Source organism: Dermacentor variabilis, chromosome 6 (genome assembly GCF_050947875.1).
Source record: "Dermacentor variabilis isolate Ectoservices chromosome 6, ASM5094787v1, whole genome shotgun sequence".
In the NCBI taxonomy this organism is placed as follows: Eukaryota; Metazoa; Arthropoda; class Arachnida; order Ixodida; family Ixodidae; genus Dermacentor; species Dermacentor variabilis.
The window spans coordinates 8,809,776-8,828,937 of record NC_134573.1 but is presented as its reverse complement, the minus strand read 5'-3'; the positions used below and the strand labels follow the sequence as shown (position 1 = coordinate 8,828,937).

The 19,162-nt window shown below is 45.7% G+C and overlaps 1 protein-coding gene across 4 annotated transcripts in view; it reads right to left on the bottom strand.

Annotated features, from left to right (window-relative positions):
- thoc7 (THO complex subunit 7) overlaps window positions 1–19,162 on the bottom strand; it is a 64,301-nt gene that overhangs the window by 13,796 nt on the left and 31,343 nt on the right. For all 4 annotated transcript variants that reach the window (XM_075694751.1, XM_075694754.1, XM_075694753.1 and 1 more), the window contains exon 5: window positions 7,913–8,107. In XM_075694751.1, coding sequence (XP_075550866.1) covers window positions 7,913–8,107 — 195 coding nt within the window. The remainder of the gene's footprint in view (window positions 1–7,912; window positions 8,108–19,162) is intronic.

The following is a 19,162-nucleotide window of genomic DNA, read 5'->3' as shown; positions in this document are numbered from 1 at the left end:
TTTACTGAATCCGTGCTGGGAAGGATGAAAAAAATTGTTAGTGTCAAGGAAGTGCATAATGTGAGAGTATATGACGTGTTCCATAATTTTACATGGGACGCTTGTTAGTGAAATGGGGCGGTAATTTAGGGGGGATTGTTTGTTACCTGATTTGTGGACTGGAATGACCTTGCCCTCTTTCCAGTCGTCTGGTAAGATTCCTGTTTCAAGTGAAAGTGAGAAGAGCATCGAAAAATACACTGCAATAATTTCTTTAGTATTTTTTAACAGTTTTGAGTTAATATCGTCGACACCAGCCGATGATGAAAGTTTTAATTTGTCAATGAGTGATGAAATGCCAGCGACAAAAATTTCAACAGGGGCCATCATTGGCAGTGTCGCAGTAGGTAGCGTAGGAAGAGGCAAGTCGGCTTCTTCAGTGAACACGGATGAAAACGCGATGTTAGAAGTGTCAGCACAAACAGCGCCGCTCATAATTTCGTCTTTATCGCTAGTAAGTGTGACGCCATGTGTTTGTTGCGGGTTTATGACTTCCCAAAATTTTCTAGGGTTAGCTTTTAGAATTTTAGCTAAGTCGTTATGATAAAATGTTTCTTGCGCTTTCCGAATTGCAGTGTAATAAGTGTCTTCCGCAGAATAGTACCTGTCCCATGCGCTCGGACTTCCATCACATTTCGCAGTATGAAAAAGGCGCTTTTTCTTATTTTCGAGTCTTTTTAAATTTTTACAGAACCATGGTTTATTTTTATTGGCAAGAAAGCTCGCGGTGGGGATGAATTTATTAGTCAGGTCAGTAATTTTGTCTTTAATCACTAGCCAGTTGTCATTGAGGGAACGGGAACCGAAATTGGATTGGAAAACAGGCAGAAAATCTCGTAATTCATTATTAATTGCTTCATCGTTAGCCTTGTCGTACAAGTGAATTGTTTTGCGGAAGACGGGACGTGTTTTAGGGACGAAGTTAAAAGTGGTATGAATGACTTTGTGATCGCCGATTTCTCGTAAATATGCGATAGATTTTAATCTTTCGGGGTTATTCGTTAGTACAAGGTCTAGAATGTTTGAGGATTCACAAGTGACGTGCGTCGGTTCTGTTACTTGTTGGATGAGGTCAAAGTTAAGACAAACATTGATAAATTCGCTTGCTTCGGTATTTCCTGAAGTTGGTGAAGCCTGATTGAGCCAATTAATGCTAGGGAAGTTGAAGTCTCCATAAAGGAGGATGTGTGCATTGGGGTGTTTTTTAGTAAGCTGGGATAATAATTCATTAAGTTCGAGGGCGAAATCTGGATCAGTTCGAGGGGGCCTGTGGCATACCCCGAGTATTATTGCTTCAGGAGGGGCACGACACATTACCCATAGCGATTCCAGTTGTGAAGATGTAACGATTAGAGAGCATGATAGTTCTTTGTTAGTGGCGATGAGTACGCCCCCGCCACGTGCATTTTTGCGGTCGTGGCGAAAAATGTTAAAGTTCGGCAAGTCAGCCAGTGCCTCCGTATCTGAAGTGTCGTCATTGAGCCATGTTTCTGTTAGTATCAGTATACTACTGCCGGTTGATTGTACTAGATTAGACAGGAGCACGCGTTTGGGAAGAAAACTACGTATGTTAGTATAAAGTACAGAAAATGAAAGATTCGCTCTTGCACATTTATTGTGCTGATGGCGTGGTTGCTGATGGCGTGGTTGCTGACGGCGACATGATCCCTACGATATGGCTTTGACAATTGCTGGTGCAGTGTCAAAGATATATCGCTGGGCTCCAATATGCAATGTTTTGTAACGTAACGAAAATGGTACAGATTTGCTCCTAGCAAAGGCAATGAGCTGTTTTCGGGCGGTTCGAACTGAACGCGTGAAGTCTTCCCCAATGCTGAAATTTGTGCGTTTTAGTTTTGGACCGTTTGAGAGGATAGATTCTTTAGTTTTGAAGGATGAAAGCTTCACTATGATGGGTCGTTTGCAGTTAGTGGTGTAACGCCCTAGTCGATGTGCTCGCTCTATATCTTTGGGCTCGACTATAAGACCAAAGCGTTCAAGACAGTGGCTTATGATTATCTGCTCCGATTGAACGTATGTTTCCTTCGGGTTAGCGTCAGGAAAACCGTAGAATATTAAATTGTTGTGCCGGGAACGGTTCTCGAAGTCGTCAAGGCGCTCTTCAATATCGCACATACGATGGGTTAGTTGACCGGTCTTAGTGCTAATGGCGTCAACTTCTGTTCGGAGAGCTAAAAGATTTTTGCAGAGATTTTCTAAGTCTGTGAGGCAGGTGCTTAGATTAGCAATAGTGCAGTTTGTGCTCGTTAGCTGGGTTTTGAGGCTCTGCATCTCGGATATTAGTGTCGCCTGGCCAGTAGACAATTTTTTTAGTTCGTCGAGGACGGCTTTTTCAGGACCGGGGTTTGTCTCTATGTCCCCTGATAACAGTAGCAAGGCATGTATGACTTCAATACATTCAGAAATAAGTAAAATGCAGCACTGTGGGCTTGGCAGCTGAACCAAAAAGCAATCACTTGATTTTTTAGAAGGAGCTTGATACCAACTACTAACCTGCATGATCAGGATGAACTGGTTAGCGGTCTGTGTGGTGGCACAGCCGCGAAGCCCACAGTGCGCGGTGGACGGTGGTTGCAGCTTTATAGGTTGCGCATATGATGTTGTCGACGGCGATACGGTAGCTGGATTAGTTTCAATGATCCACAGCGGGGCTGGAGGCGCTGCCAAACGTCCTGAAGCATGGGCGACAGGGAGGAGGCAGACGCTGGGTTCGCTTCCGTTGGCAGCAGGCACGAAGTTTCCTGAAGTGGCAGAAGAGGCTGCCAAGAAGGCAGACACGAGCAGGTCTACGATGATGCGGGCGAAAACCTGCATGATCAGGATGAACTGGTTAGCGGTCTGTGTGGTGGCACAGCCGCGAAGCCCACAGTGCGCTGTGGACGGTGGTTGCAGCTTTATAGGTTGCGCATATGATGTTGTCGACGGCGATACGGTAGCTGGATTAGTTTCGATGATCTACAGCGGGGCTGGAGGCGCTGCTAAACGTCCTGAAGCATGGGCGACAGGGAGGAGGCAGATGCTGGGTTCGCTTCCGTTGGCAGCAGGCACAAAGTTTCCCAAAGTGGCAGAAGAGGCTGCCAAGAAGGCAGACACGAGCAGGTCTACGATGATGCGGGCGAAAAACTGCATGATCAGGATGAACTGGTTAGCGGTCTGTGTGGTGGCACAGCCGCGAAGCCCACAGTGCGCTGTGGACGGTGGTTGCAGCTTTATAGGTTGCGCATATGATGTTGTCGACGGCGATACGGTAGCTGGATTAGTTTCAATGATCCACAGCGGGGCTGGAGGCGCTGCCAAACGTCCTGAAGCATGGGCGACAGGGAGGAGGCAGACGCTGGGTTCGCTTCCGTTGGCAGCAGGCACGAAGTTTCCTGAAGTGGCAGAAGAGGCTGCCAAGAAGGCAGACACGAGCAGGTCTACGATGATGCGGGCGAAAACCTGCATGATCAGGATGAAGTGGTTAGCGGTCTGTGTGGTGGCACAGCCCACAGTGCGCGGTGGACGGTGGTTGCAGCTTTATAGGTTGCGCATATGATGTTGTCGACGGCGATACGGTAGCTGGATTAGTTTCGATGATCTACAGCGGGGCTGGAGGCGCTGCCAAATGTCCTGAAGCATGGGCGACAGGGAGGAGGCAGACGCTGGGTTCGCTTCCGTTGGCAGCAGGCACGAAGTTTCCTGAAGTGGCAGAAGAGGCTGCCAAGAAGGCAGACACGAGCAGGTCTACGATGATGCAGGCGAAAACCTGCATGATCAGGATGAACTGGTTAGCGGTCTGTGTGGTGGCACAGCCGCGAAGCCCACAGTGCGCTGTGGACGGTGGTTGCAGCTTTATAGGTTGCGCATATGATGTTGTCGACGGCGATACGGTAGCTGGATTAGTTTCGATGATCTACAGCGGGGCTGGAGGCGCTGCCAAATGTCCTGAAGCATGGGCGACAGGGAGGAGGCAGATGCTGGGTTCGCTTCCGTTGGCAGCAGGCACAAAGTTTCCCAAAGTGGCAGAAGAGGCTGCCAAGAAGGCAGACACGAGCAGGTCTACGATGATGCGGGCGAAAAACTGCATGATCAGGATGAACTGGTTAGCGGTCTGTGTGGTGGCACAGCCGTGAAGCCCACCACACCAACATCTACACGTCTGTGTAGATGTTGCATTGTCTTGGGTGAAACGTGTGTTACAACTAGCTTTGCAGGTTTCTGGCATGTCATGCTCAGCTTCTTGGGACAGCACATTAAATTGTGTTGTTGGTTGCTTTTCTTTAATGCATTACTGATCCTGTACTTCACCTTCTTGAATATCACTGCAACGCCAGAATAACTAGAGTGTATTCATATAGGAGGTAGAGTGTAGAGTGTAACTAGAGTGTAGTTTGTCCCGAACAAGGAGAATGTCAGGGTCCTGGAGCATTTAGGCGGGATGAGTAATATGGTCACCAACTAATTCTCCAGACTTTGCAGGGATTGAAAAAATTGTCTGAAAGATTGAACAGTTCGAAAAATCTGTTCAGCCAAAAAAAAAAAAAAATTTTATTAGGCTTAGAGTGGCTTAAGAAAATCTCTAATAATGCCCTGCCTCATACTACGCTTGAAGGCGATCAGATTTGCTTGGATCTGCGCAAGAGTGACGTCGTCTCCGCATACAGTCTGAGAAGAACCTCACCGCGTTGGAAATCTCAGTTGCTGGAGATCGCCACAGAGATCAATGAAACGAGCCACGTTTTTTCCCACCACTTGGCTCTTGCGAAGGCACACGAGGTGGTGCCGAACACACAAATGCGAAGCCACACAAACAGACACAAAGATGCAACATCATCTCCGAGACACACCTGCTCTGTGGACACAGAGCAGGTGTGTACAGTCGCCGACTGATTTTCCAGACTCAAAAAATTCAGACATGCCCGATTATTCGGTCTGCTTCGCAGCACTGCCATTCTCTCCATAGACCATAATGTATAACAACTGCCGAAAGTTCGGACACCTTGCAACCTCTCGTCTAATTTTTCGGACGCTCCTTGAGCCAACTCGATCGAGAGCACCATGCACCAACTTTGACCGGTACATAGTTCGACTTGCTGAACGCCATGTTTGTTTTGAACGGAGCCTCCTTGCTGCCCCACGAAGCGGCGCTACTGCAAATCCCCGCTCATCATCATCATTTCTGCCTGGTTCGATAGAGTGGCTCTACAGCAGTACCGGTTTCAGCTTAGTAAGCCATGTCAAGACAATCCAGCAGCTGATTTGTTTATTTCTTCGTGCATGACGCTGCGAGTAGGCCACGTTTTTCGTTTGTGCGACTTGTGTCGGCCAGGTGGTGTTTGCTTTGTGAGCTGCGTCGAGTTTCCGGTGACCCAATGCGGCATACGGAAACATCGCGTCAAGTGTCTAATGGCGCCGACAGTGCCCGCGCAGACTGCGCTGGGGAATGCCGGCAAGCGGGTGCCGGGAGGCCTAAGATTTGTCGCCTCCCGATGTGCTCCTACTAACGTGGAAAATGTTCTGCCGAGACCTGCGCAGCGGTTCCATTGCAATTCCAGACACCGTCTCATTTGACAGTTTCACAGGTGCTGACACCTGTACTGAGATTCGCAGAGCTCGACGACGGCAAGATCATTCGTCAGGTTTCTGCTGCACCGCCGGACGATGACTCCGAGTCGGAAGATGATGCACCATGTGCTACGCTGCCGTCGCATGCGGAGCGTGTACAAGCAGTGACTGTGTTTTCAGCCGCCTATAGTGACCGTACGACCCTCTCCGAGATTCAGGCTTATCTGACTGCGCGTAAACGGAACAGCGTGCAACGGCGCATTCACAATTTCTTCAAGCCTACTGCCGAGCCCGAATAAGTGCGTAGAAATAAAGGATTTCATTTTTTTTTTATCTGCTTTTTCGGACACCTGTTTATTCGGACATTTCCGCAGTCCCCGTGAGGTCCGAATAAACGGTCGGCGACTGTACTAGTCGTAGTACAAGTAAACAGCAACCTAAACTTTAAAATAAATGAATCAATAAAAATGGATTCTACATTATGTGATCATGAGAATAGTGCTGACCAAAAAAAGAAATAAACAAGAAAAAGTCCCGTCAGCTTGAGCATTTTGTCAGCCAAGGAAGAGCGGGCATGGCCTCCAGACTGGAGAATGTTGTGCTCTATTATTGTCTTATTTTTGGTGGCTATAGAGCGGGCCACTAGAAGCCAAGCCAGCAGAAAATACAACGTGGCGGCCCCCAAGATTGGGTAGCGTGGCTCAGAATGAGCGATTTAGTCTGGAAAATCGAACTTTGGGGCCTAAATTACACGACAATTTGGTTGTGAAAATGCATTAGTTCTAGGGGGACTCTGACGGTACATTCAAAAGTCTGGAATATCGATCAAGTCTGAAATTTTGGAGTCCGAAACATCCATTCATGGAAGCGCACAATGTCTAGAAGAAAATCATTAACTTAAGTGTCTCTTGAGCATGAGCTAGGAGTGTATGTGTTTGCTGAATGGGTGGATTGATTATGCAAAATAGAAGTGAGGCGTGCAGACAGGACACAAGAGTGTGTCCTGTCCTGTCAAACACAATTGTGTTTGTTCGTGATCCTTGTCAAGGTGAGTTTGGTATGTCGCTCTGCTAATCGTGTGTCAGTGTTTTCATGGTTTCTATTGCAACATCACCTGCGTTGTGTGTCAGTTTGTTAGACTGGCAGTGAATAAAACGTGTAGTGTACTGTGGTGCAGCAACGCGACTCTTAAAGGTGTTATGTCCGCACATTTCCCTCGCGAAAGTGCATGTGTATGTACCTCTATGTGTACTGGCAAACAGGAACCTAGAAGCCAGACGAACCAGACGAACCAGCTAGAACCAGACGAACCAGCTAGAACCAGACGCCATAGAAGCCTAACATCATTCAGCAGGGTTGTTCAAGCAAGATTGTGCCGATTTATAAAATTTATCATTCATAAATTAGCCATCATAATTGGAGTATTTCTGTTAATTATTGTATCCTGCACAATTCTAACATGTTTGGCACCAGCAGTTATACAGAGCATCAGTGCCTAAGCACTACTCGGGCCCATGTGAGGACATTAAGAAGGCAGGCAGACAGTGATATGACATCACATATATACATGTAATTGTGTAGTTCTGCTTGACTGAAGGAACTTGTAGGCATCCCGACATGTAGCTAGCCCAGTGGCAAAGGAATTAACTTAGAAGCAGTTTAGACTCCCCTCTATCGGTGCATAAACGCTTGCATTCATGCATTTTGTCTTCACCGCCAAGACGCTTTGCAGGGAAGACAGAACATGTGAATTTCAAGATAAATGAGAAACCACTTCAATTTTTTTGCTGCTAATAACAAAAACTGCTTTGATAAAAGTTCATCAGTTTAAAAACAGTACAATTTGCTAACAGATGCGGGTTATGTCAAAGGACCAGGACCATCTCAATATCAAAATGGATAATAAACATATGCCAAAACCAAGTTCTTTGCAAGTTCATTGTCATCTGTGTGAACTGCTGCGCAATATATCCATTTAAAAACATTTTTTTCTCACACTAACGACCTTGAGCATCTGGCTGACAGAAATATAAAGCTTTTGCAGAAGACCAATTTTTCAAAGAAAAAAAATTCTCAGTAATGAACCATTTTTAATGGCCTGTCAAAATCTAAGAATGGCTAACAATCAACAAATGCAATTTTTGCTGCAAGGACTTACATTTTCCAGAGAAAAATGAGTTTTGTTCTCATAATGAAGCAACTGATTTTTTGGCGTCATTCTTTATGGTGCGTAGTTTCGTGCACCATAAAGGATGCACCATAGTTTCGTCCTGGGATGCGGAATGAAGCAACCTCAACCAGAGCTCACCCTTGAGGATGCGGCCCAGCTCGCAGACAGATGTGAGCAGCACATGAAACTGCCGCCGCCGATGCTCCAGGCGAGAGTCCAGTGCCTGCTGTGACTGCTGCAGTGAGCGGATCTCCTTCTCCAGGCACTCGAGCTGAGACAGCATGCCTCGCCTGTCTGGCTGCTTCGCTATCACCTTGGCCAAGGCATCATACTCTGCACGTGTGAAACAACAGGGCCGCAATTTTATGACGACGCCTTCCGCTCAATCCTATGCTACTCTTACCGTCCACCATTCACGGCCGGCTGATAGTGTGGGCGGAGCGTCGCCCTGACTGCTGACCAAGTGCGAAAAACTCAAAAAGGAATAACATAAGAAAAGTAATCGATACAAAATTGTGGCTTAGTGCTCTGTGACTGAGCAGTGTTTGTATTATATTTGCAAGTATACACATTGTGCCTACTGAATAAGATGACCAATGCTGACCAATTTTAGTATATTCTGTAAATGTACTACGCCTTCCCTTATGTAATATCCCAAGCAGCGGTCTTTAAGGGAACAAGAGGTGAGGGTGATGTGTTTAGATGGCGCAACTGCATCGCGGATATAGTAGAGAACACCGTCATGTGAGCCTAGTAGTCAGTCCAAAGGGGACTTGAAGGGGCTTAGCAACTGGAAGCTATTGTTTGTAGGTTGAAATCATCAAAAAGGATGCTGCTAGCTTTAATTCAGCACACCTCTATAGACAAATAGACTACATGCAATATATACATGGGGTAAACAAGGCATGATGCACAGGGCTAATGTTGAGAATAACACATGTGGCACCTCTCATTTTCTTAACATTACACAGATATGCCAGCAACTACTGCGTGTGTATCACCACGTCATAGCTGGCATGTTTTTGCCAGCAGGATATTTGAATTTCGAAAAAGGAATTCAGACCCTTCACATGCAATTTTCTCGCAAACTAGGTCTTCTCTTGGCACGAAACAAGCGTTGCGAGGTTTCTGGAATGCCATTTAAAACAGTCCATGTCGACTTAATGTTTGCCTTTAGTGTCCCTTTAAGGCTCTTTTGTTGCAGTGTCCACAAGTGTGGACGTCACAGAAAACAGTAACAATTAACTTTTTTTTTCTACCTCTTGGCAACTGTTAGCTTGAAGTGTGGAGGGTTCAAAATATTGTTTGTATGAGGCGCTACCCAACAGTTCGCGCACGCGCGATAACACAGAAGATGTATAGGTTGTACAGCTTGCAGTTTTTAGATATTGAAATAACTCTTACTGAAGAAAGTGCCTGCTGGATGTACAGACCCCATGCCCGCAAGGAATCGTTGCCGTATGAGTCGACATACACTAAGACTGTTAAATATGCAATTGCCACTATGTGCCTTGAATTTGCCCTTAAAAAATTGTGCTGTCATAAGGTACACGAAAGCTTTGACAAACAGATTGGGAAGTTAAGGAAGGCTGGCTTTATTTGTTTGGTTTTGAGTGTAGTTTCGGAGGCATTGTTGAAAAAGGTGAAAAAAGAAAGAGAAGCAATGAAGAAGGTCAACAATTTGAAAAGAAAGCTAAACCAGTGGTGATACCGCATTCTCAAAAAGTGGTGCATAATCTTAAACACGTCGCCGTGAAACACAAACTACCTGTGATTTTTTTCAACGCCCCGAAAACTTGTTACTTTGTGCCACCTGATTGGATCTGGTGATTCTAAGAAAGTAAATTGTTCTATTAAACACACAAACCCTTTTGTGAAGTATGAAGGGGTCCTATACCGCATAGCGCTGAAGTGCGGAAAGATGTATATTGGCCAAACTGGCCGATGTATTAAATAACACCTGTGGGAGCACAAGCTTTCTTCCACAAAACACTGCTTCAATTCATACACAACACAGGCCTCACAGCACACATATAATACACATATACGCATCAAGAATTATGCCAAGGGCAAGTCTTTATCGCAATAAAAAAAAACAGAGCACAAGCTTTCGCTGAAAAATGGTTATGCCTCAAACTTGCTGCTTCATTGCAAGGCCTGCAGGAATGAAAATAAGCATGTGAAGCAAGACTTCATGATACGACAATCATGTTTAAAAGCAAAGATACTGTGGCGCGTGAACTGTTGGAGGGGACCAGATTTGCACCCAGTCTCTGAATATTTATGGAAAGCGTGTTCTTAGAAAGGTTTTAGATATTGTTTAATCTTGTGATTCCCTTCCAATACATTTTCTGTGTTCTCGCACTTGCACATTCACATGTTCAGCGGTCTCTCTTTTTCTTCCCTCTCCCCCCATGGCTATATATTCAACCGCTTTTGACCTCAATAAATGGTTGCAAGTAGTGCCTTGTCCTGTCATTGTTGTTTGTTCATTGGTGTGCTGTCTCCATTGGCACTTCATCTTTTGAAACCCTCTCTGGAAAGCACCGTGCCGGCGGAGTGGCAGTCAATCGCTAGCACTTCTGCAGCAGTCCCTAAAAGTCAGAGCTGTGACCCTTACCCGCAGTTCGCAGTGAGTTACGACCACAGTGGGTTCACAAAAGGGCGCACAGGGTAAAGCAGGGTGCAAGACAGGGCTACTTGGTATTCCATGCTGAAGTGACTAGTGCAAGAGTGAACACAGGACACTAAAAAGGTGACAAGGACAAGCGTAAACTTCCAACTGGTGTTTATTGTAAAAAGTTATGTATATATACTCTCGCGCACTTGATCATAATCAGTTACAATTGTGCAACTCAACATGGTGATCACACATAAACAAGAGCGCACCATGGCCGCGCTAAGGCTTAAGGTGGCCTCCCACATACAGAACCCAGGAACGCAAATTCTTTAGCAGTCAATGCCAGGGACAGTTTGCTAATACAGTTGTCTTCTGCGATAGCCGCTGCTTCAATGACGAGTCTAGTGTTGTCCTGCACGTTGCTTGTTATTATTTCTGTTTTTTCAAAGAGTGGATGACATTTGCATTGACATCCATTGCTCCCAACACAAGACCTCATAGCAGGGGACAGTTCAATTTCACAGACCGAGTCCTCTAGCACCACCAAGAGTCTGGAATCTCTCGATGGTGTAATCTTCCTTCATGAAATTGTTTTGTAAGCAACGTTCATGAAAATGAATTCATAAGCGCCGTTGAACAACAGATGCTGCCTAGAAAACATGTTCGAATAGGTCTCCTTCTGCAGCTACGCATTAGTGGGTTTGCTTTATCACACCTTCTGCAGCTTTCTAGATGACCGACACTGGAATTCTACAGCAGACATCCGTTATCCTTGCCTTGAGCTCATCCGACATCCGTCTCGTTCATGTAACACAGTCTTTTACATAACCCCAAAGAAATAAATTGAGTGGAGAGAAGTCAGGTGACCTAGCCGGCCAATTTACAGGCCCATGCCTTCCAATCTATTGCACATGAAATGTCACATCCAGCCAGTTTCGTAATCAGCTGCTGCTGTGTGCTGGCACCCAATCTTGCTGATACCACACAAGTGGAAGATGTGACAGCGGGACTTTGCTGAGAAACTGATCCACCACACCTTCAAGGATTTCGTTCACGTAACGCTGTCAAGTCAGTATGTGATCAAAGAAGATGGGACCAATTATAGCACCGGTGTAAATTCCGAACAACCCAATGAACAACCACTGGTACTGGTGTCGAGTGCACTTTACCCAGTGTGAATTGGAGTCACTCCAATACTGTGCATTATGCAAATTTACCTGGCCGTTTCTGCAAAAATTGGTTTCACCTGTGCACACGATGTTTGGTGACTCATCGGCTTTTGTGAGAACCCAATTCGAGAAAATCTAGACGATTCTGCAGGTCCCCATCTTCCAAGTATTGGTGCAGGTTAAGGTGGTATGTGTGAAAGACCAAGTCATTTAGAATCCTCCAAACTGATGACTTCGAAATTGGTAGCTGGGTGGCCACGTCCCCCACGCTGCCATGAGGGTTTGAGGCCATGAATGCTAGAACATCTGTGCATAGGCTAGGACTCAAAGATGTAGTCCTCGACCACCGTTTCTGAAAGCTGCCGGTTTGTCTCAGGTTGTCATAATTTCGGATGATAGTCGAAGCATTTGGTCTACTGCCACACTTCCATGCATGATATATATTTGCGGCCTTCCCCTTGCTGCCGTTTGCAGCTCCCAAGACAAGGATCATGTTTTCCTTTGGCTCATTAGAGAAAGACATGGCGACTGGGACAAAAAATGTTCCTTTAAACTTTTGCAGTAACATTGTCAATTCGCTTTTGTGGTGATAGGTTTTATGTCAAAAAATTAAAAAACCATGCATGCACTTTATCTACGCTAAGACAACACCTTTCACAGCTTGCTTCTAACACCAAACGCAACACGTTACTTCAGCCGGCACGCAGCAGATAAGGAACTAGCTCAATCACGTTTTCTTCATTTCCTTTATTTCGTTCTGGCTAACTAAGAGGGAGTTTATTCGAGGGTGCTGCTTTATGATGACGGTGGGAGCGCAGTCATGTGGTATTTTTCATATTTCGTAGTGTTTATTTATCAGTTGGAAAAAACAGTACACAATTATTACGTCGCTGCAAAATATCTGAATTAGATGCCGCTTGACTGTGCCTACATATGCCTCACTGACACTTTGATAATTAGGATAGTATGTATGGAGTCAGGTAATTAATTACAATTACCTAATTAAATCACAGTAACAAAAAAATATTACCAGCAGCTGCTCCACTGTGCCGGAAAAAATATGCACTAGGTTTTCTTCGAGTAACGCAATTGCTCTTTTTTAAAATCGAAGTCCATGGTAGTTAATTGGGCACCCTGCATATATTTATGACCTCCGCGGGCAAGTGACGATGTTTCCATCCCAAATGAATGTTGCAAATTATTAGAAGAGTTTCTTTTTTCATGAGTCATTAGCATTGCTTAACGGAAAGAGAAGCAATACTGACACACATATCATTGAAGTGCATTTCACAGGCCATTTCCAGAAGACTCTGCTGAAGGAGTCACTGAAGTCTGCAGGTTTTTTTCGGGGTCAAAAAAGCATGCAAAGCAATTTGAAGCAAGGTGAACATACAGCAACTTATTCATTCGCTAGGCATAGGCTGTCCATACCTTTAGAAATAATTTTTAATTGGCTACCTCCTTCCCCTTCAAAAATATTATAAACATTGTCCTGTTTGTATATTTAAATATATTGTGTATGCGCATGGTGTTTATAGTAGAAATTCAAAACAATGTTTAAGTGAGAAAATACGGATGAGGCAGTCGCCGCTCGTGCTTCTAATGCACTCGTCTTGCTATTGTCAGGAATTGCAGAAATAAAGCGAATGTATGAATTAAAAACCGTGCACGTCTGCGCCAATTTTAAGTGAAAGTGAATTTTAAGTGACGCATGCACCCCCGTCTCCTGTGACAGGAGACGGGGGTGCATGCGTGTATAATTAAGGAATACATACTGTGTCCCGTGACAATTGCCCCTTCCTATGCTTGTCATCCTTCACCGCGTAACACTCCTGTACTAAGGCAAAGCTAACTTTCGGAGACGCATTATGCAATGCGCTGTGCTCCGCGAGCTTCGAAGCCAATCGCGAGGATTACAAAGGCGGAGTCGGTGCCAATGCTGACAGCGGCGAATTCTTTCGATGAAAGACACAGCACCGCATGGCAAGAAGCTTAATAGTGAACGTAGAAAATGGTAGGCCTAAAGGTGCTGCGGTGGTGGCTGCAGCTGCCAGCAGATCTGCGTGCGAGAGTGCCGATTCGAGGTGGCGAGAAATCCAAATGGCGGCGGTGGTGGCTTCGATTAATGCCATTTCAGACCTGCAGTCTAAGCAATATACATTGACTATATGGAGTAATGTGGTAGTGCCGCAAAGCCGTGCGAATTATCAGGCATGTTCGAAAAATCGGGCGTCTAGAAAATCGGTCGTTAGCTACTCTGACATTACCTCGTGCCAATGACATGGCGTCAATGACGATTCGTTGCAATTCCTCTGTTACTGGAACCAGCATTAACATTACTTTCGTTCCCTTTCAATAACGTTAGTTAATTTTCCGTGATAAAAGCACAAATTCCCAGAGTTCTCCCTGAGTATTTCCAGACTATTCAAACTCCCCGAGAATTCCCGGTTTTCCCAGTTGGTAGACACCTTGAGCACAGCACATACGAAGCTAACGGCATGGGGCGCACTTTGTCCACATCACAGATCACTTTGAAGATGAAGCTTGCCCGGGTGCACGCTTTGTTTGCAGTGCAGATCCCTTTCAAGATGCGGCGCCTACGCGGGCGTGCACTTGTCTACATCGCAGATCACTGTGAAGATACAGCTCCTGCGCGACCACGCCGTTAACAGCAGGCACCCGAGTAGAACCCCCCTTTCCCTTGCCTCACCTTGCGCCTCACCTTGTGCCCCACCTTGTGCCTCACCTTGTGCTCCACCTTGTGCTCCACCTTGTGCCCCACCTTGTGCCCCACCTTGTGCCTCACCTTGTGCCTCACCTTGTCCCTCACCTTGTGCCTCACCTTGTGCCTCACCAAGCCAAGACAGCAAGCTTCCGCCACGCTTTCCTCCCTCTTTGACACGCAGCATATTGAGCCACGATCGTCAGCTGACCCTTGCAAGTCAGTTTCCAGCCCGTGTCGACACGGCAGACGTCCATTTTATACACCCGATTTTTACAAAAATTGCCACTAATTTCGTCTGCTGTCGCCAATAGTCCGTTGTAGCACAGTCCGTTAAAAGTGAACTTCATTGCATTAATAAAATAGGCAGACAAAACTAAGGTTGAAAAATGGTTTGTTATATCCGAAAGTCTGTTATATGTGGGTCCATTGTAACAAGCATAGACTGCATAACAAATTCCTTGTACAAATCTGGTAGCCTTAACTCAGTAGTTTCCAAGAGCATGTTTACAAGGTCATGCAGTGCCAGCTCTTGCTCGGGACCCAGCCTCCACTGCTCACCTTTCCTCAACAGCATAGTCAACGAGGCTTGCAGTGCAGCGCAGTTTGGGATGAACTGGCGATAGAAGTTCACCAGCCCCAAAAAGCGTTGGAGTCCACCTATGTCTGCCGGTGACAGGTAGTTCAATAATGCCTGAACCTCATCATCACATGGCAGAAGACGTCCGCTATCCAGTGTAAACCCCGGTAATGTTACTCTCGTTGCTGCTATCTAGGACTTGGTCGGACTTAGCGTTATCCCTGCAAACCTCAGACATTCCAAAACATCCCTGAGATGGCATAAGTACTCATCAAAGGTACGCACATATACCACATCATCTAGGTAAGCTAGAGCAGCTAGAGCATAGTGCCGCCTTGCGTCACCAAAGACACGATCCATTAGGCGCTCGTAAGTCGCAGGCGCACGGACTAGTCCAAAGGGCATTCAGGTAAACTGAAAAAGGCCCCTGTGACAAGTAAAAGCAGTCTTTTCTCAGTCATGGGGTCTACTTCCACCTGAAAGTATCCTTTACTTACATTGAGCGGAGTGAAGTACTTTGCTCCACCAACGTTGGACACGATCGAGGGAATGCTAGGAAGCTGGTATGTATCCTTGCATGTCGCCTCGTTCAGGCAGCTTCTCGCTGCCTCAGTGCTTCTCGCTGAGGCAGCAACAAGTGCTTCTCGCTGCCCAGTCCAGAGGCGCGCGCGATCTCTACCACTTTCACACGGATGCATTCGGCAGTCACCGGCAGCGATCTTACACGCAGCTCCCGGACGCGTTTTTAGAATTGCTAGTAGGTACGGCGGGGCGTGGCACTTTTTACAGAGCTCGACGTTTCTGCACAGGCGCGAGTAAGAGTGGGCGCGAGAGAGAAAATCTGGGGGCTTTTGTTCCTTGAACATATGACTCAATCTAGGCACTACGGAGGAGGTTTCTTAGCACGCATTGTATTCGTTTGTCCCCTAGACATGCTGGCATTGCGGAGTGCGGTTGAGTTGGTTTATACGCTCCGCCGCTGGCTGCCCGTGCGGTGAGGCAGTGGGCGCAGACGTGATCGCTGTGTCTGAAGAGACAATGTTCTGACTAGTGTTGTTAAGTCGCGGGTCGCTTTTTTCGTCGCGGAGATAGATCGGATTTTTTACAAGCACTGCTCCAGGAGGTCACATGTAACCGGCAAATGGAGGCCTCAGGAGAGCACCTGAGGTTATATTAAAACAGGCGGCGCAGGTTCTCCGGGGCACCCAAGCGGTAGCGGGGGGATCAAAGCTGGAAGCAGGGCGGCCCGCAGGATGGGGCCGCAGAGGCCGAAGAGGATCCGAGTTTACAGAATAGGACATCAGCCCGTCTTGTTTTTGTAACGGGGGGCCAGAAACCTAACTTCGGCTTAATCAAACGGAGCTTATTATTTGTTTCGTCCCATATGCGTTGCCAGTAGCTTCGCAGTTTCGTTCGCAAAAAAGGCTTGAGGTCTGTAGCAGGAAGAGTAGTGGTGGTATTACCAGCTTGAGGTGTAACTGATGTGGCCATTTGGTCGGCCAGCACATTAACTTCGATGCATCTATGACCAGGGACCCAGCATATTGTCACGTCTACGAGACGAATAAATATTGCACAAAATAGAGTAAAGCTCAATGAAAACGTTATTTTTGTGTTTTCTGAAGGACATTAGTGATTTTACGACACTTAACGAGTCCATAAATATTATCGCTTTGGCAAGTTTTAATTTCTTTTATGTGTTTTACCGCAGACAGCACTGCGTAGACTTGTGCAGCAAAAATGCTTGTATGGGGGTTCATTACACCTGCTTCAGAGAAAGAGGGTCCAACAGCCACGTAAGACACACCAACATGCTATTTTGACGCATCGGTGTAAAATTCGGGACAACAGTACTTTAATGGAGTTCATGGAAATGCATTCATATTTCGAGCTCTGGTGCGTATTTTCTAACTCTTAGAAAAGATATATCACATTCTATCACCTGCCAATCCCAAGGCGGTAGCTGCTTCGCTGGCGGCATTAAGCAGTGTTCGAAGAGTGGAACATTCATTTCCACGCTAAGCTGCCTCACACGGAGTGAGAAAGGCTGTCTCACAGAGGGTCAATTACGGAAAAGTGCAGTACATGTCGAATCGTTAATAGTTTCACAACAAGGATGTTCAGGATTAGAGTGCACTTTAAAGAAATATGTAAAGCTGGTGTAAGATCTCTGCAGATTGACTGATCACTCATTCGATTCTACATACGCAAGCTTTCAATGGGGCTGGTTCTGAATGTGCCTGTGGCCAGACGGATACCCAGGTGGTGGACGGGATCCAGCATCTTTAGTGTACTCGGGGCAGCAGAGTTGTATACTATGGCACCATAGCCTAACCTTAATTGAATGAGGCTCTTATAAATGTTCGTTATACACTTCCTGTTGCTACCTCATGTTGTGTGTTATAGTATTTTAAGTAAGTGCATTGTTTTTAGACATTTAGTTTTGAGATATTTTATGTGTGGGATAAAAGTAAGCTTAGAGTCAAGTATTACACCTAGAAATTTGTGTTCTTTGTTGACAGGTATTTCTTGTCCACACAGTTCCATGCACGGGTCTGGAACCAGGCCTCTCTTTCTTGTAAAGAGAACACACAAACTTTTGTGGGGGTTGACTTTAAACCCATTTTCGTCTGCCCACTTAGATATCTTGTTCAATCCCTGCTGTACTTGTCTGTCGCACACTCCAAGGTTACAGGATTTAAAACCTATTTGTATGTCATCTACGTAGACGGAATAAAATATAGCTGGCGGTAATGAAGCGCGGAGTGTGTTCATCTTAATGATAAAGAGAGTGCAACTGAGTACGCCACCCTGGGGTACACCAGTTTCCTGTGTGAATGTACGTGACAGTGCATTAACTATTTTCACCTGAAATGTACGGTTTTGTAGATAGCTTTCGATAATGTTTAACATATTGCCGCGGATGCCCAGCGCCGACAGCTCGCACAATATTCCGTACCACCAAGTTGTATCGTACGCCTTTTCCATGTCAAGAAATACGGATAGGAAGGATTGTTTATGTATGAAAGCATCGCGAATGTTTGATTTGATGCGCACGAGATGGTCGGTTGTAGATCGCCCTTCCCTGAAGCCACATTGAAGTGGGTCAAGCATATTGCTGGACTGTAGAAAATGTACGAGACTGCGATTGATCATTTTTTCAAAAAGCTTGCAAAGGCAGCTCATAAGCGCTATAGGACGGTAGCTGGTCAGCAGTGATGTATCTTTACCGTGCTTCAAACAGGGATCACAATAGCTTCTTTCCATTTAGATGGAGGTACCCGGCAACTCATATAGCATTGAAAAGTGCAAGTAGCGTTATTTGAGTATCGTTGTGGAGATGTTTAAGCATGTCGTACATGATCCTGTCAGGTCCAGGTGCAGAGATCTGGCATACAGCCAAAGCAACTGTCAATTCGGAAATGTTAAAAGGCAGGTTGTATAATTCGTTCTGTCTGCATTTGCAGTTGAAGGCCTCACATTCTGCTATTTGTTTATGCTTTAGGAATGCCTTGGAATAATGATTTGAGCTGGAAATCTGCTCAAAATGTTCTCCAAGTGCGTCAGCTTGATCTTCTAAGCTATTGCCTTCATCGTTTACTAGGGGCAACGGATGAATTTCTCATCCCTTTAGCCTTCTAAGCCCGTCCCACACTTTAGCCTCTTGAGTATATGAATTTATAGCTGAAAGGAACCTCTGCTTGCTTGCCCTCTCTTTGCCTGTCTTCACGTTCGTCTTCCCTGTGATTTAATCTGTTTAAATTCTACTAAATTTTCAGCAGTAGGGCATTCACGTAGTATGCCCCAAGCTTTATTTTGTCTCCTCCGTGCCTCTCTACAATCGTTATTCCACCAGGGGACCCGTCTTTTCAATGAAGTGCCATTTGTCTGAGGGATGAATTTCTTTGCTGCATCAATGATAAGAGAGGTAAAATAAGACACGGCATGATCTATGCTAAAATCACTTAAAAATCTGGTAATATGTAGGTGGATTCTTCAAAGTATTCCCAATTAGCCTCGGCTCATTTCCAGTGAGGAACAGGCGGAAGGGAGTTATGTTGTGTTACTACGTTTAGAGTTATTCGGAAGTGATCACTTCCAAATGGATTTTTAATTACAGACCACTCTAAATCAGGGAAGATAGAACCAGAACCGATAGACAGGTCTATTGAGGAGTATGAATTATGCTGTGAATTATAGTAGGTTGGTTCTTTCTTATTAAAGAGGCACGCACTGGAGTTTAAAAGGAAATTTTCAATGAGTCGACCTCTCGCGTCGCATTGTGAGTCCCCCCACA